The sequence below is a fragment of the Thermobia domestica genome, chromosome 9 (genome assembly GCF_964235325.1).
Source record: "Thermobia domestica chromosome 9, izTheDome1.hap1.1, whole genome shotgun sequence".
In the NCBI taxonomy this organism is placed as follows: Eukaryota; Metazoa; Arthropoda; class Insecta; order Zygentoma; family Lepismatidae; genus Thermobia; species Thermobia domestica.
This window is the reverse complement of record NC_137462.1, coordinates 22286170-22312365: the sequence shown is the minus strand read 5'-3', so window position 1 is coordinate 22312365 and position 26196 is coordinate 22286170. Positions and strand designations below refer to the sequence as shown.

At 35.2% G+C, this 26196-nt stretch overlaps 1 protein-coding gene across 2 annotated transcripts in view; it reads right to left on the bottom strand.

The window, feature by feature from the left end:
• The window catches only part of LOC145694457 (uncharacterized), a 108157-nt gene that overhangs the window by 27918 nt on the left and 54043 nt on the right, over window positions 1-26196 (bottom strand). For both annotated transcript variants that reach the window (XM_081770726.1, XM_081770727.1), the window contains one exon: window positions 211-331. In XM_081770726.1, coding sequence (XP_081626852.1) covers window positions 211-331 — 121 coding nt within the window. The remainder of the gene's footprint in view (window positions 1-210; window positions 332-26196) is intronic.

Below are 26196 nucleotides of genomic sequence, written 5' to 3'. Positions count from 1 at the left end.
ATAGGAGTTGCATTCCAAAGTTTCGGAACACTTTCATTAGACATTACATTGCTCTGTAACATTTTAAGCAAGTTGACTACATTTGTGAAGTCGGTTAAGGATTTAAAAAAATAAATTAAGAATTAAGATGATTCTCAGTGATAGATGTGTTACTACAACTACACAAACCTGTTCATTTGCAATTATATACAGAAGATAGTGCGCACTTACCCTGGGGAAGGTGTAGTTCTGGATGTATCTTGGCTGGATGAAGAAGATACCTCACTCGATCGGGATGATGTTCGAGTATGTGATGATGGAGTTTTGGAACGACTCCTTCTTCGATCACGGACTGTAGAAGAAAAGATTTAAACAAATATTGAAAATATAGGTACAAAAATATACGTATATTCTATACATTAAAGTTAATAGTTTTCTTATTTAACATTATTCTAAAAGTGACTGTCAGAGCAAATATATAAACTTAAAGTACAATATCTAATATTAAGCACATTAAAATAATTTTATTTCCTTTGCCGTCTCTTTCAGTCGAGAGGGTATGATTATTGGATGTAAATATTGTTTTTTTTTTTTTTTAAGTCATTTTCAATCTACCTCGTGCAATTCCTAACCTGGTCCATCTATATGGTTCACATTAGTGGTTGCATTCACCATACAAAGTTGGGTCAGTACTGCTTAAGTCAGTGGTATTTAATCTGGGGTACACGAGGATTTCTTTGGATTCGGAAAATTTAAAATTGCACATTTCTATTCTGTAACATGATTCTATTATCTTTGTAGCATGATTCTACTGATTTAATAGAATTGGATTATTTAATTAATAAGTAGTAAATTCTATAATTTATTTCCGATTTGAATTCAGGAGAGTTTACCAGTTTGTGGGTGACCAACGGGCTATGTCTGAAGTGGAACTTATGTACAGTAGTATGAGATATTTTTTTAAAAAAGTAGACCATACAGTAAGTGCCGTTTTGAAATTCGACAGCTCCAGCAATGTGGTCGGCATCCCGCGCATGCGCGCTGTGTATATGCATACATGTTTGCAAGCCACAGACGCAATTACGGAAGCATTCGGACATGCTTACGTTTGTTTGTGACTAGTTAAAATTCCTCCGCCGATTGAGAATCCCATTGACTTTGAAATACGCGCTATCATTCGTTTTTCTTACTGCTAAAGAAGTGAAAGCAGCCGAAATTATCAGCCAGATTAGTGAAGTGTATGGAGGAAACTTATGAACGATGGAATGGTACAGAAATGGGTTAGAGCTTCTGAAGATGGCAGCACAAATGTTCATGATGAGGAACGAATTGGTCGACCTTCTGTCATCACTGCAGAAAATTGACGAAAAAGTGAAAGAGAACACACGATTTACGACTTCATTACCTGATGAGTTTCTTCACGTTTCAAGAAAAGTTTTCGTTGAAATTGTAACTCAACGCTTAAATTATCGAAAGTGGCGCTCACACTGAGTAACGAAGGGTACACAAGTCCAAACGTTTAGCCAGTGCGTTGACTTTCTTTGAGCGGTACAGTGTAGAATGATTATTTTGAAAACAAAATTGTCACAGGCGACGAAACATGGGTGGCTTCCGTTACACTGGAATCGAAGCAACAATCCATAGAATGGCGACTTTCAACATCATCCAAGAAGATGAAGTTCAAACAGACAATTTTAGCCCGGAAAATCATGTGTACTGTGTTTTGGGACAGAAAGAGAATAAAAATATATATTTAACTATGATGACATACGACGTGTGTTTTCTTTAAACTTTCATAGTCACTACTGGTTGGAGTTGAAATCGATCAAAATGTTTGTTAATGTTCTCCAACTTAAAAGGAAAGGAAAACTTTCCTTTCTACTGTGCAGCGCACTACTGTAACTTTACGATCTAATCGTATAGATTACAGTAGCGGTTCGTGGTCTGTAGAAGCACTGGTTGCAATGTTGCAATATCAAAGGTATGTAGTTACGCGCAAGTGCTCCCCTCCCCCAGCATTCTTGAGTCTTATCCAAAAATATTCAGCAAATATGAAGAGGAAAGTCTTTTTAAGCTCCATGTGTATATTTATTGATTAAAGTGTATTCTCTTTTTTTTTTTTTTTTCAAACAACCACTATCAATGTACGTTTATACACTATTTATATACAAAACTTCTACGTTCATGTTATTGAATAAGAGATAAATCGGATATATAGCATGTGCTGTAAGCCACGAATGATATCGTTAACCTAAACAGAAGGAAAAAGCAAGAAAATTGCATATATTCATGCACGCAGTTAAACAAAATTATTTAATTAAGTAAACTATGCATTGTTTTAGAGTGGAAGGTCTTTCTTCGTTCTTTTCGAGCTTCAAATTTTTTTATGACTTCATTGAAATCTGAAATGCTGCTCGCCAAGTTTTTCTGAATAGAAAGCATCACTACTGCAAATATTTTCCGCTGTATTTTCTTTAGGGTACACAAACACCTCTCTCCTCCGACAATATGCATTTTGTTAGCATTTCTTTGTATGGATTAATTTTTTATGCTCTCCACCGGAAATCGTACACGGGATCATGTGCACGAACGACACAGTGCTAAGAATTAGACCAGTGGTAAGACATTTTCTTCTTCGAGACTCGATCGCCCTCCCCCACCCCCATCCGTCAGAATAGGATATTTTTTATTTTAAAAATAAAATCTATCCCAAGAATTTTTACCTTTGTATTATAAATCGTTCCTTTGTTTGCAGTGTCGTATCTAAAAAAAAAGAAAAGAAAAAAATAAAAAAGAAAAGATTTTGAGTTAAGACCAGCCCCGAATTCTCCTTAAGGAGCTCTATAATTCTCTTTAATAGCCGTATCTAAATTCCTAAATATAACTGTGGAATAAGCAGTTTGATATTTGTCGTATCTCAATTATAGAGAATTAAATATCTGTCGAACTGCCGTAACTGAAGATACGACAGTTTGCAAGAAAAATTAAGATAAGTTTCTATTGCTCACACAGAGTCGTATCTCAAACGACTTTCTATTTGTGTGTGTGTGTGTGTTCACCTTAATGCGTAATTTGTTTTAATATGTTGTTTAGGCAAACAGGAAATATTTTTATGCCTTCACAACTGGTCCCTGTGATCAAGCTGGCTCGTAGAAAGCAACCTTTTGAGATAGTGGAACTACAGCATAGTGTTTCCCTCAACTTCAGGCAGCTTTTCAAAGAACTTAGAATTCTACGTATTCTAGAACCAGAGGGAAGTAATGCAAAAGACGTAAACTGGAAGAACATGATGGAAATAAGAGTTTTAAAGAGGTCACCGACAACCAGCGACGCAACTAGGTTAGTTATCGCCAGTTGCCAGAACTCGCCTTAGAGCCTTCCCTGATCAACAAAACCAAAACGTTCCTCGACTACACCTGGTATTGGCAAAACACAGTAATTCTCCTATTCTATTTTTCTTAAAGTGGTAAAACTTGTTTTCAAAATTGCAGTAAATAATTTAACTTTTATTACAAGATAAAACACCAAACTAATTAGTAGTTGATTATCTAATAATCTAAGAGTAGTATGTTTGACATATTCTTATAGTCTTATCATAATAACTGCAATCCACAATTTTTTTTTGAATTATATCGTGATGCGCATATGTGTAGAATGAATCAACAGTCTGCTACTTTAGAATAGAATATTTAATTATGACAGTCAAGCTATTGTCTCAAGTATTATACTCAGACATTTTGCAAATTTCTTAAATTGATGTAGCTATGTTATATGTAAACGCAAAAAGTTGGAACCAAAATTTAACTTTGCAAACCAAAAATTAACTCTTTTGATTGCAAACGTTTTTGTAATGTCCTCAAAAGATAGCTTTGAAGGTAACTTATGCTCTATGGATATGATCCTAAGGTTGGTGAGTCGTTATTGTCCTGTTAAAGTTTCTGAGGTATATTTTTATGACGTATACTTTGCTAAAACTCCTTCCCTTGCCTTGTAGTGAAAATAAATATTTGCCCAGTTTTACGCCCGCCCAATCCGGCGCTCATGGCACAAACCCCGTTTGCCCCTCCGCCACTAGTTACGTCACTGTCGACAACTAATTTCTACAAAACCCGCAACCTATAATTAGACTACAAGGAACTCCAACTTCAGAGTCTCAAGAAGAACGTAAAAGATCTTAAGGTCGAGAAGCTTAACCTGCGAAAGCTGAAAGTAGCGCAAGACAAATACGCAGACTAACATCTCTCTGCAACTGATCTACTCCCGTCATACAAATATACAAATAACCAGCAATTGATGCACCTCGACCATTACGATGGTTTCAAAAAACGAGTTTCTTTCTTTTTGTAGTTTTGTTAACTTCAGGACTGTTTTTTGCCCATTTCTTTATGGATATGGTACAGTAATTTTGAGTATTGTATGGAAGTGCTATTTAACTATACTCATTTAAGTTATGCTCATACTCATGTTTTCTTAAAAGAATAATATTATACTCTAATTTCGATACCATAATTCATTTTTAATTTCATTATATAGACACTGTCATGAATTTTATTTTTCTTTCTTACAGCTTTATATTCACATAATACTGTTAATTTGTAGTATTAACTTTATACAACATTTTTCGGTTTTTGGTGAAAGGTCATAAGCCTTATTAGTTTGTTCTTTTACTATTAATTTCATAAACATGTTTAATTAATTAATGAAAGAAATAATACTTTTGGTTCTATCGTTTGTTTACTATTTTTTATAAGTTAGTCTATTAAAGATGAATACAGCAACTTAGATGTATACAAATGAACAAATTTACAGTTTTCCAACTTCAATTTGGCATTATTGTTATATCCCAAGAACTATGCACAGTGACGTAACTCACTCTTAAAACAAACATTTTTTCGCAAAGTGACGTATCTCAAATAACATACTTTTTATGGCTTAATATTACAATATTATATAATTTGAACACATGATGTTAACGAATGTACTTTCGGCTATGTCGTGCCAAAAATTGGTAAACATTTGTTAGTAAACAGGAACGTAACAGAAAAGTGAAATAGGTGCAAAATTTTAAATTTCTTCTGAAAAATCAGAAAAACTGAGATACGACACTTTGTAAGCAAAGGGCGAAATGTAAAATAAAATCTATTGACTTCAAACGACCGCTCTTCCCCAAACATTCAGCCTGGATCCGCCCCTGCTAACATCAGACGCGTATTTGAAGGGTAAGGGAAAAAAAGAAGGAATATCACAAAACTGCATTTTCGAGAAAACGGCGTCTTAATATTGAAACCGCGTACAAAATCGATAGGGTTAGTAAATCTTTTGCCCCTTTTTACATGGATATTTCTACATCTAAGCACGCATAGCATATACAGTCATATAATACCAAGAGTCACCAATCGATAGGACAAAGCACCCGTTAAAGCACACACACGGACATTCCTTGTTTTTTTCCCCCTTACCCTTCATTTGTTCTTTGCGAGTTTTCTGTTTGGTGAATAACTTCTTTCTTCCAAGCGTCTATATCTCACTTAACCTATCAATTGAGTCAAGCGCTGCCAAGCGGAGGAATTCGTAACTACTACAGAAGCTGGCTATATACCAGTTGCGGACGAAGTAGCAACTGGAATAGAGCAATACGGGAGGATAGCAGCGATGCATGAATAAATCCACTTCCCCCGTATTAAGAGATAGGAGCTCGCTGCCATATGTTCAATGTTACTGCTTCCAGTGGCAACGCTCACTGCAACTGGAAATGTAAATCACTCTCTTTCTTTCAGTTTTTTTAAAATTTATTTTTTTTATAAATGCATCAATACTGTTTTGCGCTCAAGAGCAAAGGTTTATTTTTTACTGATACACTATTTTAATACTTAAAAATATTTTAAGTATTTTCAAAAAATCCGGTTGCACAACCATGCAACATATGGTACCAGCCGCCGCTGATAGATTAATTATATAACAGAGAAACTCACGTTTCTTTGTGGAAATAATATCTTTATTCCTTCTACATCATTCCTTTGGTGGCGTATGTCGATACTCTACTTCTCACAGTTAAACTTCAGAATGCCAACAAAAGTAATTGTTCAAAAATTAAAATTACTTCCTAATGCCTTACAGACTATTATTTTCTTGGCAGCTGCCCACACTGTGTACAGATGTATGATGTACCTACAAATATTATACGTCCATAGGAAACAGGCGCGTCAGTGATAATGTGCGTGAGGGAAAATATTCTAATTACGGGAGGCATATTTTCGAAATACACTCAGCCCTAGCCAGAAGGCATTAGGTTTGGCAACATCGCACGGAAACGAATGCTCAATTGCATTCTAACCAGTTCCTACTATTATTATTATTATTATTATTATTATTATTATTATTACTTTTACTATGGATCTGTATAAGTACAAGGGCAAACTTATTTTAATGAAAGAAGTTTAATGAAAATTTTAAAAAATAATCGTTAAATCACTTTTTCAATATTATTTTAATCTTATTTTAACGAAAGAAGTATTATAAAAAAAATTTTAAAGTAGCAAGAATAACTTTCCTAAAGCAGGACTTGAACCCACGCCAACAACGATTTTCCTTACTAGTGTGCTGCGATAACCCACTCGCCTACCAGGACCGACACCAGCTGGCGTTTACTTTGTGGTATATGTAGGTCATGACTCGTGATCGCGATATAAACGTCATTCATTTTTCCTACATTGTTGCCAAGCGTAACCCCGTTCACAATGCCTTCTGGCTAGAGTTCAGTGTATTTCGAAAATATGCTTAGGGGAGGCCATATTTTTTTCTAAGAATTCATACGTTTTTGATAACTATAGCCTAATTTTGGTTAGGTTAGTTTGGTACGTTACATTCTACTTACCTTCAAAGTTTGCATTGGGTCCCCGCAATTAGAATTAACCCCAAGCCTTTGCATTACAATCGTATAGCAATGAATCACACTTTTTTAAAACATGTTCAAAGGTAACTTAAATATTCTCCGCCTAGTAAATAAGTTCTTTACCTTCTCTTTGTGAATTCACAGATTTTACGAATAAATTTTCAGAAAAAGAAAAATGACTCTGTATTCTTTATCTACATGCTTTAATTACTCATGTAAATATTTGAATCCTTATTGGTTCACTCTTATTTTATAGAGTTGATTTGGATAATTAATGGAATTGTTGCATATTAACATTATCGTATCAGCTGCATTAAATGGCATAAAAGTTCTACAACTCACCATTTCATATTCAACCTAAAAATATTATTTAAAATTTGTAAGTCACACACTTAATATTAAAAATAAACTTCATACACATTTTTTTTCTATCACTCATTATCTGAATATTTCAGCAAACGTGCATGTGATTAATTTTATAAAAAGACATTTCATTCTATTCGTCTGTGAAATGACGAGCAGAGTTGTTATAGTTTTAGAATGTGATCTTCAAGAATTTGATATTTTTTAAATACAGAGTGTAACAAAAAATGTACGGCAAAATTTCAGGGATGGATTCCTTATGACAAGCAAGAAAGTTCATATGACTATATGTCGGGAAATGAATCATTACAGAGTTACGGCCATTGAACCGTCTGATGCTGTGAAATGTTCACATTCTGGACGCCCCTTAATGTGACTCAATTTAAACCTCAATAGCTCACTCCCTAATTTAGCTAGGAGATAATTTTGGTAGCAATGTGTTTCTGAAGGATGAAGCTTTCCGCCTATATGTATTTCATGTATGCGGTGTACCATGGCGGACGGAGGAGGAAAACTACCTTTTTTTTTTTTTTTTTTTTTTAGCGCCAGGATTTTAGGGATGACATTCTTTCCCCTTTGAGGATACACTCATAAAACTTGGTGTGTGAAACAATGAAGTAGTCCACTATATGCTAATATCCCTGTATTTGTTGCTTATGTGGGGTGGAGGGCAAACTTGGAAAAGTTTTTGAGTCTTAGTTTTTGACGTAAATTACACTTATTTTCATGGCGGCTCCATATAAAACTTCTTCTTGGAGGAAATTGCACAAATGTAACTTCATTGGAACCTGTGTTCCATAAGCTTTCCAACGATGTATGAATCATGACTCTGTGATAATTAGGGGTGTTACGAGGGCCCTCAACATGAGAGTCTACGATTTTGTTCAATCACTACAACCACGAACACAAATGTTGTGCATCATCAGAGCCAAGAATGCAAGTTGGCATCATCAAGCCACACCCTTACCACAAGCCATAAGCTTCACATACCAAATTTTATGAGTGTACACGAAGGGGGGAGGAATGCCATTCCCAAAATCCTGGTGAAAAAAAAAAGACGTAGTTACCTTTACTCGTCCACCATTGTACCCTCCTCATACATCAAATACATATCAGCCGAAAGCTTCATCCTACAGGAACACATTGATACCAAAATTACCTTCCTAGCTTAATTACGGAGTGAACTACTGAGGTTTAAATTGAGTCCCATTAAGGGGCGACCAGAATGTGACAAACGGTGCATTTCCTGACATATGGTGATATGAACTTCTTTGTTTGTCTACCCATGAGGAATCCACCATTGAAATTTTGTCGTACCTTTTTGTTACACTCTGTATACCTAGGTATTAAAACACAATTTGACATATTACTTTAATACATCATAAATTAGTTAAATAAAACCACATTTTGAGGTAAGGTTTCTATGTGATGTAAAACCGACAAATCTTTTCATAATAATATAACATTATGAACCTAAATTCAGGAGTGATCATAAGGGAAGTTCATGATGCAAGGTGAGATATGGAAATTTTAAGGGGCGAAACAATAAGATATTTAAACCAGCTAGTAATGGGTTTGTGTTAAAAGTGTGCAATTTATACCTAAACAACGCGTCTAATCAAGGCTGCAACATGGAAGAGAGAGAACCATTGAAAATAAAAGATACGGGGCATCACACGAAACTTTCTCGTTGTCAATTCTTAAACTTAATCATATAATGCTGTAGTTATTATGGAAATAATAATTTACGAAATATGAAGAAAATTATTATGCGCTTTTTGAGAAAACTTTGTATTGACGAAAAACAAACCCCAGAGCAAATTAGTTATTCTTTTATGTAAAGTTATTCATATCAAATTGTAGGGTTATTAGCAAAGTATTTATTTATAAAATATGAACAAAGTCTACTAAATAGTTCTTGAAAAAACTAACCGAAAAACTTACTCCAAAGAGTAAACTAACCTTTATGGACATTCCTGAGATATGACTTGTACAATATTATAGGGTAGTAATGAAATATTGACTTAATAAAGTAAACAAAAGCGTTTGAATCATTTTCGAGAAAATGACTCTTTTTATATATATATATATATAAAAAAAATACCCTTCAGTAAACTATCCTTAATTTGAAGGGGAGGAAGAACATTTGAACCCCCCAGAGAATCTTATAAAATACTCGGTCCAGATATATTAAACAATATGGTCTTCAGGTGTGTGAATATCAAGACGAACAAAAGTACAGACCTCGAGAAACCACTTTTTTTTTTTGTGTGTAGGGCCCATGCAATTTGTAGGTCCATTCAAATCTCAAATTCGAGTTTTTCCACGATTACCATATTTTGTTCCCTCCTATCGTCACTCGAAAGTAAAAATTACGAAGTAGAAACTAGTTTTGTGGGAATACATGCCACGAGGACTTTCATCGTGGATCTCGGGGAGGCAGATGGAAACCCTTGACTATATTAGTTAATATGGTTACACATATTAGCTAATATTTCGAATATGTATTAGTACTAATATTAATTATGAGAATTGATGTTAAAATGCCCATATTATTATAATTTTAATTCTCAGTCATAAGTTAGAGAACGTTCCGTAAGTCATTGCCTAACATTGTTCATTTTTAGATACACGGCTTCGTGAAATACAACAGGTACACTCATGTCCAAAATTATTGTCGCATGTCTATAAATATGTTTTTCTAGGAATATACGTATGTTGATAATGAATTTTCCCGGTATTTCTTATAATGTTAGTATGTGTATGACATGTATGTGGTAAATTTCATCTCAAAAGAGCAGTAAATAAGAACAGTAAACGAAAATAAAATTTTCTTGTTCATTTAACAACATTTTAGTTTACTCATTCTAATTTTCGTGTTTATAATTCTTTTCCTATGCAATTTACCACAAATACACATTTCCCGATTCTACTCATAGTATCAGTATTAAAAGTACCCTGCAAAATCATTATCAAATTATATCCTTACAAGAACAGTTATAAATATGCGACAATTATTTTGGACATGAGTGTACCTAGCAGAAAAAAAACACAACGTACAGATCAACAAGATAAAATCAAAAGTTATGAGATGTGCAAGAAAATAAACAACAAAAGTTATAAAAATAGGTCTTCTGGTGGAAGAGATACATGAGTAAAGTAAGAAGCGATAAAAGGTTTAAACAAGATTTTAAATCTAGAATATCTTCTTGTTTGCAGGAAATTCAGAAACAAGAAGGTACTGGAAGAAAAACAACAGTCCCTAACTAGAAAGGATGACGTAGAACTGCTGAAAGGTAGTGAAAGGTGATCAGAAAAATGGAAACACCTGAACGAAATTGCAGCTTACCTGATTAATATTGTGTCGGGCCACCTTTCGCCTTCAGAACAGCCTTGATGCGACGTGGGATGGAGGCATAGAGGTCGTAAATGGTAGCAAGTGGAATTTTACACCATTCCTCGTGCAGGGCATCGGCCAGTTCTGTGAGAGAGGATGGAGGTGGAAATCATCGCCGGAGTCGTGTTTCCAAGACGGACCACAGATGTTCAATTACGTTGAGATCTGGGGATTGGGCGAGCCAGGGGAGATGTTGAACTTCATCCCGATGTTCCTCAAACCACACTGCAACAACGCCAGCTGTGTGAATGAGTGCATTATCATCCTGCAAGATTGCGTCATTGTCCGGGAACAACATCCGGACCATAGGATGCAAGTGGTCTCCTAAAATTGCGACATAATCGTTGGTAGTGATTCGTACCCTAAGTGTGACCACAGGACCCAATGAAAACCATAATATTGCGGCCCACAGCATCACCGAGCCGCCGCCATGTTTCACAGATGGGCGGAGACACTGCAGATCATAAGCTTCTTTGGGCGTTCTCCACACATAAACACGACCCGTGGTTGGAAATAGGGTGAAGGATGACTCATCGGACCATATCACACGTTTCCAGTCCTCAACGGTCCAAGTTGCATGGTCGCAGCACCATTTGCGGCGTGCGAAAGCGTTATGATCCCTGAAGAGCGGTTTGGCCCGTGCATCACGACCCCGGAAGTTCATGTCATGTAATTCGCGGCGGACTGTGATTGTCGAAACAGGGTGGGGGAGGTGCTGATTGAGTTCCTCTGTCACTTGCTCCGCAGTGGCACGACGGTTCTGCGTGACAATGCGCTTTAATACCCGGCGTGACCTGTCACGCATGATTTTCTTCCGCCCACTGTTCCGCTTCCCCGATGTGGTTTTCCCGTGTGTTGTGTAGGCCGTCATCACCTTCGACATTGTCCCACGCGACACACCTAACACAGTAGCCACTGCCGTCACACTCACTCCACATAACCGCGCACCAACATATTTGCCCTCTTTGAAAATCTGAGAGGTCTCCCATTTTACACTACCTCTGTCTGCTGCAGCCACTGGACACTGCTCTTGCACTGCGCCTGACTTAGTATGGAGACCAACCTAACACACCACCACCAGCGGTTCGGCGCTGCGGGCGCCACGACACCACTGCCAAGCCATACATCTGACGTGTTGCCAACTACAGGTGTTTCCATTTTTCTGATCACCATCTGTATGTGGAGTGTTGCTTTATATGCACTGGTGCTATTCACCCGGTTCGCTAGAACTGGTTGTTAAAATATTTTGAGTTGGCAGAACTATTTGTTATACCCAGACATAACAGTAAATTTTACCTAGGAACAGTAAATTTTAGCTTAATTATCTTTGTTTTTAGAAAGTCTTACAGCTACAGGATTAAACATATGACCTCTCAGAACAAGGTATAAGCATTTATTTTTTAATCTCAAATGCTCATATATCAAGAATAAGAACTGGGATCACATAGCTTAGTTGTGAGGGTTGTTTATATTTGAACCGGATACATACCATTATCAACAATTATAAATCCATTGCTAGATTAAGATCTTTCCAATGCTTTTTAACAACCATCTATCTTGGATAATTTGTTTCCAAGATATTAGCAGTGCTACCTAATTCGTAATAAGATGTTGTGTAGGTATTTACTTGACATTTGTGGTATCCAGTGAAAAAATTGCTTTCGTCTACTTTGTATGGTTTGTTTCCTAAGAGAGTTGTATCTATCTATTCCCCTCTCTCTCTCATATATATATATACCCTTAGTCGGGTCAAGATTTTATTTAGGAACTAGTACGTGCCCTATAAAAATATTCATGTTTCAGAATCCTGCGGTACTTCCGCAATAATTTTTATAGAAATAGTTGATGAGTATTTCAAATTATATGACCATAACCAAATTTTCTCCACAAAAATTGTTGCGTGACTACTTTAGAATTCTGAAACATGCATTTTTGAATAACGCACATATTAGTTTCTAAGTAAAGTCTTGACCCGACTACGGTAGGTCGCATGATATTGGAGCTATGGACCTTTAAAGTTTATTTTCTCATGTTTTCAACAGCCTATAACTGCGAAAGAAAGCATTTGTGCACCCAGGTTGATCTATACTTTTCGTCTTATCTTGGTGTTAGGGATCACCTCCCAAACGTTGTCGGTGTTGTTTTGAAACACCCCATATATATATATATATATATATATATATATATATATATATATATATATATATATATATATATATATATAGAGAGAGAGAGAGAGAGAGAGAGAGAGAGAGAGAGAGAACTGGTTGTTAGAGAAACACTACTGGTTATATGAATGTGAGGCATGGACTCTAGAAGAAAAACAGAAGTTTTTAAGCGAAATTATCAAATAGAACTGAAGCACAGGCTGATGAAAGCATTGGATCTGATTTGAGTTTGAATTTAACATCACGTTCAGCAGTGTATATAAGATGTGGACTTACTGATTAACGTGGAGTACGAAATACGAAATACACGCGCTCAAGCTGGAAATCGAACGCAGGTCTCCAATGCCAATGGCGCATATATATAAATGCGATACAAATGAAGTATAATGTTGTATGAATATGAGATATAAGCTCTAGGTAGAAAAGAAAATCAAGAGAATGAAAATCTTTGAAATCTGGTGCTACGGAAGGATGTTAAAAATAAGATGATAGATAAGGTATCAGACGGGAGCTTTGAAATGATGAGGAAAAAGTGTGTTGAAAAATATTTCGTAAAGAAGAGATGGTGTGATTGGACACAAAATAATGAAAACATTCACACTACGAGCTACAGAGGGAACGGGAGAAGGAAAAATACCAAGAAGAAGGAAGAGATTGAAATATATCGACCAAATAAAACAAATTATATGAATAAAATATGCATGGAAATGAAAAGTATGGCTCAAAATGGGAAAGAGCAAAAACTGCGTCGGAGCAATCAAAAGATTACTGACCCAAGGAGGTGAAGAAGAATATTGCCTAAAACTTCTATAAGTAACTTAGGCCTGCTATACACTATAGGATAGATCCTAGAAAATCTCTGATGATTTATCTTCAGAAAATTGTTACAACATAAAATCGGTGAAAGGGCGAAGTGGTGTAACTTGAAAACGTGATTTTGAGCTATGACCACCATCTATCCTCATTTAACCTTCTCTATCAACTATAAATTTCATACCGGAATTCCTTGTATTAACAGAGGTATGAACGTTCTAAAAATAGCGTATTTTGAAATGTAAAGCAAGATATAACGTTGAACGACACATTTTAAATCGCTCTCCTGTAAAATTATAAAAATCAAGATACGCCACTTCGCCCTTTCACAGGAAATCCTACGTTTTTGCTCTTTACACGTGAAGATTTTTACGTACTTTGGAAGTTCACATGCATTTCGCACGAAATATTAAACTCCTAGGTGCAGCGTCCACATATTTGGATTTCATGTGAAATGTTCTTTCAAAATTATATTACACTTCATAAATTATTAGCGAGACTTAAAATAGGATAGCACCAGAATAACCACGCCCATGTTTATGAATTGGTAAATTACAAACCTTTAAGAAAATCATATTTTCTCTCACCTGATATCGCTTAAATCGAAATTTTACGAATTTGCTTTCCGAATTTGCTTTGAACAAGAGAAATCTCATAGGATCGTCCAGAACAAGAAATGACATGCGTTCTGATGTCATACACGTTGAGATTTTGACTCTAGGAAGAATTGTAAGAGATTTCCTAGGATCTATTCTATAGTGTATAGCAGGCCTTACAGGTAATGAAAGTAACTGATTAATGTAGTGATTTAAAAAAGGAGAGAGAAACTCTCAGCGAAATGCACAAGAATGTTTCCAATTTCTACAGAATATTCAGTTTTATGTATACAGTGGAGGATGTGAAAATTATAGAAATGGATAGGAGTACGATTCCTCATATAATCAGATTACATTTGGAATTTTTCAATAAGTAATTGTACGATCTCCAGTGATCCCGTACTTAAATCTTTGGAACTGTGATTCTAAAAGTTAGTACACTGTTGTTTACATTATGAGTATCCATGTACCAATACAATTATTCCCTTCTCTTCCCCTCAAAAAGGGCCGAAATGTAATTCTATTACTAAACAGCATTAATATTTGATATAATTAATTGTTTTGTTATTGAATGATACGAAGAAAACTCTTCATTTCGTTTATTGACATTTGATATTGTAAAATATACTTATTGCAATGTAGAATCATTTATGGAAATGCAAACGAAAACTATTGCAACCGGGTACATTATTTTAACCGTCCCAAATTAATAAAGTATATAATTCCTTGGAGTTCTAGTTACAGCATATGCTTATATACATAAGAAGAAAGCTAAATTGGCGTCCCATAGACTGTTAGAAAGTTGCGTTTTGTATTGATACGTAATTAATAAGGTTTCAATTTTTTTCTATTTTGACATTAAGAGATTATAATGAGGACCAAGATTAATCTTAATCATTTTCTTCATATTTTTATATTAAAATTACTATATCACAAAACAATTATTTATATCAAATCTCAATGATATAGGTGACTGAGACATAGCTCTGCACCATATGATATAAACATAATTAAACCTTAATTCAGGTTAAGAAAGAAATACATATCATATGCTGTAGTCCAATTTAAGGGATTTCAACCATCCCCACAGCTTGAGGTTAGAATCTATCAAGAAGAATCTGATGAATTTACCCCTTCCTCCACTATGTTCCACGATAATCCGTGTAAAACTAAAAAGTTTGATTTTCAAGCAATGTGACGCATATTTTCTTTGAGGCTTTCCAATAATTCTCTCTGAGTTAAACTCAGTGACGAATAACGTTAAAGGTTTGAATTTACCACTCCTCCGATTCTCTATGGTAACTTTCGTAAAAATAGTATGTATACTGTGCTTTCATTTTAAGCATTCTCATAACCTTCAGAACTTGTGATTAAAATCAGTGAAGAATACTTAGAATGAAATGTACAGAATAATTTGAAACGTTTTCTGCATCGGATTTCTTTTCTGATTAAAAATGGCCTGCTAAGACAATCGTAAATGGACAGAACAGTGATTGGATCGTGTTCAATGTTCAGGACTGTTTCCAAAACCACCCTTTCATTCGCAGAAGGTGCTGATGCTGGTACAGTGGTCTTTTGTACGAGTGATACATCACGTCTTTCTCCGTCAAGAAGGAACCGCTAGTGCAGATCGTTACGGTGGCGAAGTCCGCGAAATGCACCCAAGCACCCAGCAGTGGAAATCACATATGCTGTCGTAATTTTACGCAACGATAAACGATGTGTCGTTCAAAAGTAGGTGCGGACTCTCCATGAATCGCAGTATGAAACTTTTCTTCACCTACCGTAGTCCCTTGTTGCCTCTCCCACCAACTATTACCCAGTTCAGCATCTCGGTTAGTTCTTGCCTAATGACCATGTGGCTACAGGTTTCTTTGTATTGGAATCTCACATACGGTATTTTCCTATTGTTTGCGAATTTAATTAGACTGGAGTGGTTCAAACAAATTAAGAAGTTGGGTTGATTTTGAGTTTAACGTCCGTTTGAGCAGCGAGGCTATATGAGACGTGGACCTACTGATTAACGTAGAATCCGAACCACATGAGCGTCCGCCGGGAATCGAACCCGGATCTCCCACACCAAAGGCGCGTACGCTAACCGCTTAGCCACGGTCGAGCTCCAAAATAAGACGTAATTCAACAAGAGTTGTTAGTATGCTTCGAGCCCCACTACATAATAGCCAAAACCAGTGTTTTCCAACCTTTCTCCACTGACGACACACTTTATTGAACTCTCGATATATATATGTATATATGTGGTTGCCGCTGGAGGCGTTGAATAATACAGTCTGTCAAAAAATTGATTTGAACTAATTTTTAAATGCTTCATAATTTTTAAATTCTAAAATTTTGCGACACATCATATAGGACTGTGCGGCACAGTGGTTGGAAAACTACTGGCCTAACCTACACTTACGTAAGAAATTAATGAAATACAAGTATTTTTCCATACCTGAGACGAAACCAGAGCCTTGCACATTACTTCCTAGAAGAAGTTTGTAAGTAAATCGTAAATTGTACTGTACATGCATGACTCAGTGAAGTAAATGCTACCGTTAATCAGTGGTGCCCCCCCTCTATGTCCATGACGCACCCCCCTCAATTGTCTATCCATAGGTGTTCTTCCATGAAAAAAAAACTTTTCGATTAATTTTTACACCCCCTTAAACATATTTATATATATTTTTACCCCCCAAATATTTCAATGACGCCGTTTGCGTCATAGCCCCCCCTTGTGGGCCCCCCTGCGTTAATACCAAGAGTTCCCGGTTAGATTTGAAGTCATGTATGTTTATTATGGATAATAGCTTGTTTGTGTTTCCTCTTCTGGGAGGTGAGTTCTTCATTTCCTTCCATTCTTCAATCCAATTACTCTTTGATCACTGGCGGATCTAGCCAGAAGCAAGGGGGGGCTAGGCCTCCCAGTTTTTTGAGTGACAAAAATAATTGAAGCTATTATTTACATATTATTGAAAGTTTATAGTAAGTTCATGGTAAACCTATCATAATCTGGGTTGTGGCTGCTCCTCCTTCAGTTTTTATCTTCTAGATCCGCCACTGTCTTTGACCTACTCCTTTCCTTAAGTCTATATAAAACTAAACCTTTACTTTCATTTTTATTCCGAAAACATTTTAATGCATACAAATGTATTAAAAGAAATTTTCCAGCAGAGCACATTTTTTAAAATCATATTCTGTGTTTCTCAAAAACATTCTTACAATATCCTTTAAATAAAATAACTCAAAATTTTAAAGAATGTCATGAATATGCCAGGAATATACCTATTTCTGTGAGTGTGGTTCTGTTGATCTCAAGAAACAGCGTGCAACATTAAACGACAATTAATTAACACATACAACAAACGAACAGCTGTGTTTTTATCATCCTTGAATCATTCATACATAACACCATATTTTATTATCTATCTGTTAAAAGAAAACACACTTTTTACATTATGTATATTAACAAAGTACTTACGTATCTGCACCGTGTGTTAAATGCAACAGGTGATAACGAACACTAAAACCTTGTGAGTCTGCGCTGGCTTCTCGCATACACGGCTGTCTATTCTACTAATAAAAGATTGGCTTACGTCAACGAATGTTTGACTTTGATTAGATGTAGTTTATGACCTTTTGTTTTCATATAACCATTGCACACGAGGAATGAAAACAACACAGTCGACAGGGTAATGAAGAAAACCCATATGCTTAACATGAAGGTTTACAGAGGAAGCTGTTACTTACAAATAAGTTCCTATTGCAAAAACAGTCATAGAATTGTAATGATTAGTCCCACAAAGAGAGAGAATCTTGCTATTCGTCATACATATTATTGTCACATACTCATGTGTTAATGTCTATTTGAGCCTCTGTGTGCTGTGATGATATGTTTGTATATGTATGTATATTATCTTGGCGTTATCTCTGTGTGTGACAAGATAGCAAAGAAGACTTCGAAGCAAACATTTGCTACGGATATCTCAGGAACAAAAATGAGAACACAACTTAAAATAACAGGATGTTTAATTAGTGTTTGAACCGATATATGTGTTTGCTTACTAATTATCCAGATTTGTTTATCAATCGTAATGTCGTTTTCCTTTGGATACCGTTGGATTTGTATAGACTAATCTAGAATTTAGATACTTTTACTATATATATATATATATATATATATATATATATATATATATATATATATATATATATATATATATATATATATATACAGTGAAACCTGTCTTCAGCGGAATCGAGCGGGACTCGCAAAAATTTCCGTTAAAGACAGGTTTCCGCTTAATGCAGATAGACCTTTCCGTTAAAAAAATATATATGCTTATAAAGGACATAATGAGAAAATATATTGATGTACGCAACTTGTTCAACTACAGTACTTTTTCCTTCTACGGATTAATACCCAAAAAAACTTAAACACAAAATATGCTGTGCACACTTTCCTTTATTTTTCCCAATAGTCAAGCAGGATTTCTTGCATACATTGCTACTACTTGGCTGCGGTATACTTCAGGACACAGAAAAGCTTTCTCTGGAAATTTGAAAGTCCTCTGAACTCTTTCCTCCTTGTTTTCACGACACGTGATGGAGATATACAACTTCTGCTTTACCTCAATTCCTTTATCCAGAACTTTGTTTTGTCAGTTTTCTTCTCATTTTTGTTGGCTGTCGCTAGTTGCTACACAAGCGGAACAGAAGTACGCCTACAAAGAAGACTGACAGCTGACATGCTACGTAGGACTAGCGAAAAATTGTGGGAGCTGAATATGAGTAGTGATTGACAAAGGTCAACACTGCCCATAAAGATTTAACAAAAGAACGAAGTATTTATCGCAGACAGTATATGTTTACCCTCTCACAGGATGTTTAAAAATTTTCTAAACGATGTAGTCTGAAACTCAGAATTTTCCGTTAAAGGTTTATTTTGCTTTCCGTTGTCCGCATAACACAGTTTCCGCTTAATGAAGGGACTTTTACATGTCTTTTACTCCAAAATCCATGGGACCATGAAATATTTCCCTTTAAGACAGTTTTCCTTTTAATAAAGGGTCCGTTGAAGGCAGGTTTTACTGTATATATTTGTTGAAAACAAACTTCATGATGATGGCAATTAAATTTACCTTCTATTTGAATACTACATTCATAAATCATGTTTAGGTCGCATTAATTTAAGGTCACATGGTCAAACAAATCCTGGCATGAATTGCTTGATTGTTGTCAATTTCCAGAACTCAATTCTCGAACATTAGCGAACACCGGTTCTATTTAGTTATTAATAGTTATCACAGTTTTGATATGAAAACTAGTCTTGTGTTCGTCACAAACAAGTTCCTTATCATTGAAGTTGGAAACAAGTTTTTTTTTTTTTTTAATAACAGATTTAGAAGGAAAATCAAGAAATAAAGATAAAAGAACTAGTTGCACAGGAATTGCAAGCTGAAAAGAAAAAACAAAGATTGAAGCTCGATATTGAATTCTATAAAAGGGATTACTATCTTTCCTCTGCAGGTGTGCTTGCTTTATCTTTCACTAACATAATAGATTATTGTTTAAAGAAAAAACATACACAATGAGATTGTATTTGTAGTGTTTAGGCCTTTCTGAGTGCGAGTGGCTTTACCTCCCCTTTGTTCATGATGGGGTAGCATATTTAAAATCGTAGCTTTTTAAGATTTGTCCTTTTTTGGAGAACTGGAGGACGGGAAGTGATGCCATTGCACGGGGCGACTCATTACCTAGGACCTTCTCTGTTTATAGAGAGGAAGGGGATATGTTGAGTAAAAGAAAAGCTTATTACTACTGCTCCTCAGGGCCGTAACTTGTGGAGGGGCAAGGGAAGCTCCCCGCCGTTCTAGGAGGGCCCATTTTAAGACATTTTCTTACCCATATACGATACGAACATGAAATTATAAATGAAGCATCAAACAGATTTACTATATTACATAAACAAAACAACACACAAAAGGTAAATAAAACAAAAAAAAAAAAAAAAAATGAGTCCTGCGCCCATTTCAGTAAAAAAATGTCTATTAGGGGCTCTAGAAATAATATTTATTCGTATGACTCTGAGATTTGTCAATATGGTCTTCTTAATTAATTTGTGATATATGAATAGGGCCCAGGGGCGTAGCTAACGGTCCCATAGACCTTGCCATGCGCTAGGGCCCACATGTTCCGGGGGCCCATAAAGAGTAAGGGAGAGAAGGAAAAGGGCGCCCAAGAATTAGAAAAATAACTTTTTTTTAGGGGCCCAAATACGCATATTAACGCTTGCGTCCTCCCCAGAAAGAAATCTGTTACGGCGCTGCTTATCCCCACTTCACCAAATTTTAATGAATAGTTTAAAGACAATTAAATATACATTAAAATTAAGAAAATAGCCAGATAGTGTTTGCAAAATACTATTTTTTTTTCAGAATCTTTTTTTGTAGGTGTGGAATTCATGACGTCATAATTCTCGGGTAAATAACCGTCTCCTGTATAGTATGAAATGTTTTGGAAACAAGTTCATTTTACAGCATTTGCTGATACTATTCGACTCATTTCCTGTATTTTTAATGTTTTTCATTGTCAAAAATTCAAAACAGTAGGAGGTCGTATCAAAAATCCTTTTTATATGATGTAACTAATCTTAAAGGTTACGTAAGCTTCTTCGTATGGCTAAGCGGTTATTGTACGCGCATTTGGCGTGGGAGATTCGGGTTCGATTTCCGGCGAGAACTCATGTAGTTCGAGTCCCATGTTAAGCTGTAGGTGTATGTTTCATATAGCCTCGCTGCTAAACGGGACGCTAAACTAAAAGACAAATCAAATCAAATTATATGTTACGTATCTTTCTCCATCTCCACTACTCAATTTATTTTTGCTAATGTACTGCACGAAGAAATTACAAAAAGTACGCCATTTTTATTATACATAAATAGGTCTATACAGGGCCATATTTATGCAGGGCGGCGAACATAGACGATGGCCCAGGGCGGCAAACCTTCTTGGACCATGTTTAATACTCAAGTTCTGGAAATTTCCATAACTTTATTATTGTATGTATTACATATTTATCTATTCATTATTTATTAGTTATTATTTATTAATTTATTTTATTTGTTTCATACTTTTCGTTTTTTTTTATTCCACTCAAATAGGTCTGCCAACTGGCCGGTATTTCACCGGCCTGGCGGGAAATATTGCTGTCATTTTGATTAAAGCTGGTGACCCGTACAAACTTCTTACCAGCCTCTTTATGACCGGTATTTTGTAATCTGTATCTAGTTCTAGTATTTCATCTAGTTAGAAGTATAAATTTAAAAAGTAACTTTCATTCTGTAAATCCAAAACTGTCACCTTACACCATCCATCAACGATTAGTATATTTTGTTCATCTGTTTAGATAATTTTAAAGAGATGACAGGGACTGTATCAGGGAAATTTTTAAATTTACTTGTAAGAAATTTTACATGTTTATTAAGAGTGAAAAAAGACTTCTTAGAGCACTTTCCTGTAGTTGAAGTATAAGTGTAAAGAGTAGACCCTACATTTCATTTTGTAAATCCAAAATTGTCACACAAAAATTATTTTAGTGTTGTTCATCTGCTTCGATAAGTTTAAAGAAGTGGCAGTTTCTGGGTAAATACAATAAAATGATCAATGCCGATTTCAGCTTCTCATTTATAGCACAATGTATCTATTAACCTTTAAACTACGACATATTTTGTTTTCAAAATACCCTATTTCTTGTCTTAACTACGAATATTTCGATTTCGAAATGGTACTACAATAACTTTTTTTTTTTAACACGTTTTGTTTCATGTGTCTTCGATAAATAGAAGTGAAGAAATGGACTTCTTTGTAAACCCTTAATAAAACGCTTTAAATGCAGTTTAAAGGTTAAAGGTAAATTACCTCCGTAATTTAAGGGTTAAACTTATTAGTGAATGTACTAAGGCAGGGATGTAAATAAACAACAAAATTATACTAGCCCAAGAAGAAAGTTACTAGCCCACATCCCACAATAGAAATCATTTACTTACCTTCGGTGTGATAATAAAAACTCGTCCGCACCGATGAACCACTCGCCTCGAGTGAGTGGTTATTTGGATTCCTATAACTAAGGATATGCAGAATACAGGTACTAATGCACTATTGCCCGTGACAGTACATTTCCTTTCCATGGATGGGTCCGAATAGAGATACTTCGCACTTACGCCTATATCATAGGGAATTTTGAGGGGTGCCGATAATTTTATTTTCCAGAGTTGGCAACCCTACACTGAACTATTGATTATTCACTTTACTGTGTCAATTTCTTTTACATCAATATTTAGTGACATCAATGGGATAACATTTTTTAAAAATGACCCGGAGCGGCAAAAATGTTAAATTCGGCCCTGGGCCTAAATATAAATCATTGAATTATTTGTAGTGAATGTGCAGGTGTCTTTCTTAGTGAAGTAAAAACTGTACACATTTTGTTTGTTTATTTCCAAATATTTTGTTAATGGATTTTCTTTGAAAAAGGCAAAAAGGAAAAATAAGTTCAAATTTACGTTTATTCTACAGTATATGGTATTAATTGTATTTATTTAGTGTAAATAATAATCTCAAACAACTCAACTAGTTATCTGACTTAATACAAACAAAATTACTAATTTCAGAGAAGTCTAAAAACCATATGTTGTACAAAAATGAGATATTTCAGTTTAACGTTCCATTAATCTTCCCTTTAGGCTAAGGGAGGCGATTATTAAGGCAATGAATAATAATGAAAGAAGTGCTAGAATGAGAATATGGGAGAAAGCAGGAGTACTCCGAGAAAAATCCAGATATGAGATTGTCCACCACAAGCTTACTTGAACGGGGATCGAATCAAGGACCCTACGCGCCAGAGAGAAGCGCTTTACCACTTTTTTCTCCGAACGTGCCTCGTTAACTTGCTTATCTACTTATTACTGGTTTCTACTTAATTTTACTTGCTTATCTACTTATTAATGGTTTCTACTTAATTTCACTTGCTTATCTACTTATTACTGGTTTCTACTTAATTTTACTTGCTTAGCTACTTATTACTGGTTTCTACTTAATTTTACTTGCATTTTACTGGTTTAACTCGCTTTACCAGTAACCTAGAACGATAGGGACACGAACGCAGAAACATCAAGGGCAGTTAAAATTCCAAAGGCTCTCCTACTGAGAATCGAATTCGGGACGTCGTACACCAAAGGCGCACGTGCTAGCCACTACACTAGTAGGGAGGGGACCACTGAGCCATCGTGACCTTATATATTGTATAGTATAACACTATATGCTATATGTACAATATTTATAAAATACTTTTCTCGATGCATAAAAAATCCCATTAATTATATGCTGATAACCATAAACTTTATAAAATAAATTAAATCAATAAATGAGTGTAATGAACTTTAACAAGTTTATGAATGCGAAAGTTAAGTAGTGTCAAAATAACATACTACATACTGAATACAGGACCATTGTTCACGAATAAATGTATTTACGAACAAATTTTGTGTACAATTTTTCCCTCCCTCGGCTTACTGACAATAATTCGGGATATGAACCCGCACACGCGCCTGTACCCACAATTCCATGCGCCCAGTACAAATACTTTTGTGCTTTTTCAGTTGACATTAACTATCGGAGTTGTGTATTCAACAACTTTTCCTCTTTTTTGCACTTTTTTTTAAAAAAATTTAGTCCTCATATTGTTTTGTTTAATTTATAGTGTTATTTATTTATCTTTAAAAATGGTGTTATTTATATTCTATATTCTCCATCGCCGAGAAATATTTAAATTATTAAATATTCATACAGTACATTGTTTTGTTCAGGGGTGCCCATTCTTTTCCAAATTTATTATTCTTCTCCCAAGTTTACCCAATATTCTACCCAAAAATCTACCATTATTCCCCCAAAACTTACTATTTTGTTCCCACATTTACCATTCTGCCCCCAAATTTACTATTCTGCTCCCTAAATAAATTCCTTCTCGAATGTACTATTCTGCCTGTAAAATTACCATTCTTCCATCAAATTTACTATTCTGTTCCAAAATTAACCATTCTTCCCCCAAATTTACCATTATTCCCCAAAATTTACTATTCTGTTCCCAAATTTAACATTCTTCCTACAAATTTACTATTCTGCTTCCCTCGAATTTACTATTTTGCCTGTAAAATTACCATTCTTCCATCAAATTTACTATTCTGTTCCAAAATTAACCATTCTTCCCCCAAATTTACTATTCTGCTCCCAAATTCACCATTCTTCCCCCAAATTTACTATTCTGCCCCCAAATTCACCATTATTCCCCAAAATTTACTATTCTGTTCCCAAATTTACCATTCTTCCCACAAATTTACAATTCTGCTTCCTAAATACAATTCTTCGAATTTACTATTCTGTCTCTAAAATTATCATTCTTCCATTAAGTTTTCTATCTGTTCCCAGGTTTACTATTCTTCTCCCAAATTTACTATTTTGCCCTCAAATTTACCATTCTGCCCCAAATTGACCGTTCTCCCCAAATTTACTACTCTACCCCAAATTTACTATTCTGTTTCCTCTAAATTTACCGTTCTCCAGTTAGATTATCCACTTTCAATTAAAAAAATTATGCCCCTCCGAATTGATTCTCAAACATGTAATTAGTACTCTAAAACCTGCCTGTGGATAACCCTGTGTTTGTACTTAGAACGATACATGAATTTGATTTTTTTTTTTTTTTGATATTTTTGGATAAGTATGACAATACTGTAGAATTTATAAGTAAGCACTAGGGTGAGTTCGCCAATAGTCGACCGCTGAAAAAAAAATTACTTCTAAGCACTTATAAAGCGTGATAATTTCATAGTATTTGACAAAAGTGAATTATTTGCTTTATTTGGGTTCTTTTGTACAATCCGCGGCAAAAAACCTGCAACATGAGCATATAAGTTTATTGTGAAATGACGAAGTTTTTTGCTCCAAAATAAGTGTGCACGGGAGGAGGCCGAAGTTTATCATGGTGTGAATCGTCCCACTTAGACGTTATGCTCATTCCCTGTGCTGTTAGGCGTAGTTTCACAATTAACTTACATCCTCATGTTGCAAGTTTTTTGCCGCTGATTGTACCATGCCGTGTGTTAACTGCTCACTTTTAAAATTTTGCAATGATATAAAAATACATTTTACGAAAACTCATCAAAATTCCCACTTGTCGACCGTCATCGCTCAGTAGTCGACCGCATTCATGCTATTAGTCGACCGCGCGCAATCTCTGTCGTTTCTATCACGTAGAAGTAATTGATTGCCTTAGGTGATATTTCGAAATTGTATTATTCGCGAAATTTGAACTTGACAAAACGATTGTATAGATTTTATTTAATTTTCATTAAGGTTTTCTCCTTAGTGATTATAAATGAAAGAATCACGCTATTAGGATTTGATACATAGCTATTTTATTTGGAATAATGGATTTGAATATTAAATAGATTTTCCACGTGAAACAAGACTTCTCTCCTGTGTTATATGCACACGTTATCTTATCACTTTTATTACGGTTTTACAAATCCTAAACAAAGTACGAGTCTCTAATAATTTAGAAAATCCTAAGTGTTCACTTTTCTCCTGTGTGAAATATGTTTCTCTCCGGTGTTAGGTTTCTCTCCTGTGGCACTTGAGCACATCGAATTACTTTCTCATATGTGATAAGGCTTCTCTCCTGTGTTACTTGAGCAGATCGAGTTATCTTCTCATAATGTTAAGGTTTCTCTCCTCTGTTATTTGAGCACTTCGAGTTATCTTCTCATATATGATAAGGTTTCTCTCCTGTGTTACTTCAGCACATCGAGTTATTTTCTCATATATGATACGGTTTCTCTCCTTTGTTACTTGAGCATATCGAGTTATCTTCTCATATATGATAAGATTTCTCTCCTGTATTCCTTGAGCATATCGAGTTATCTTCTCATGTAT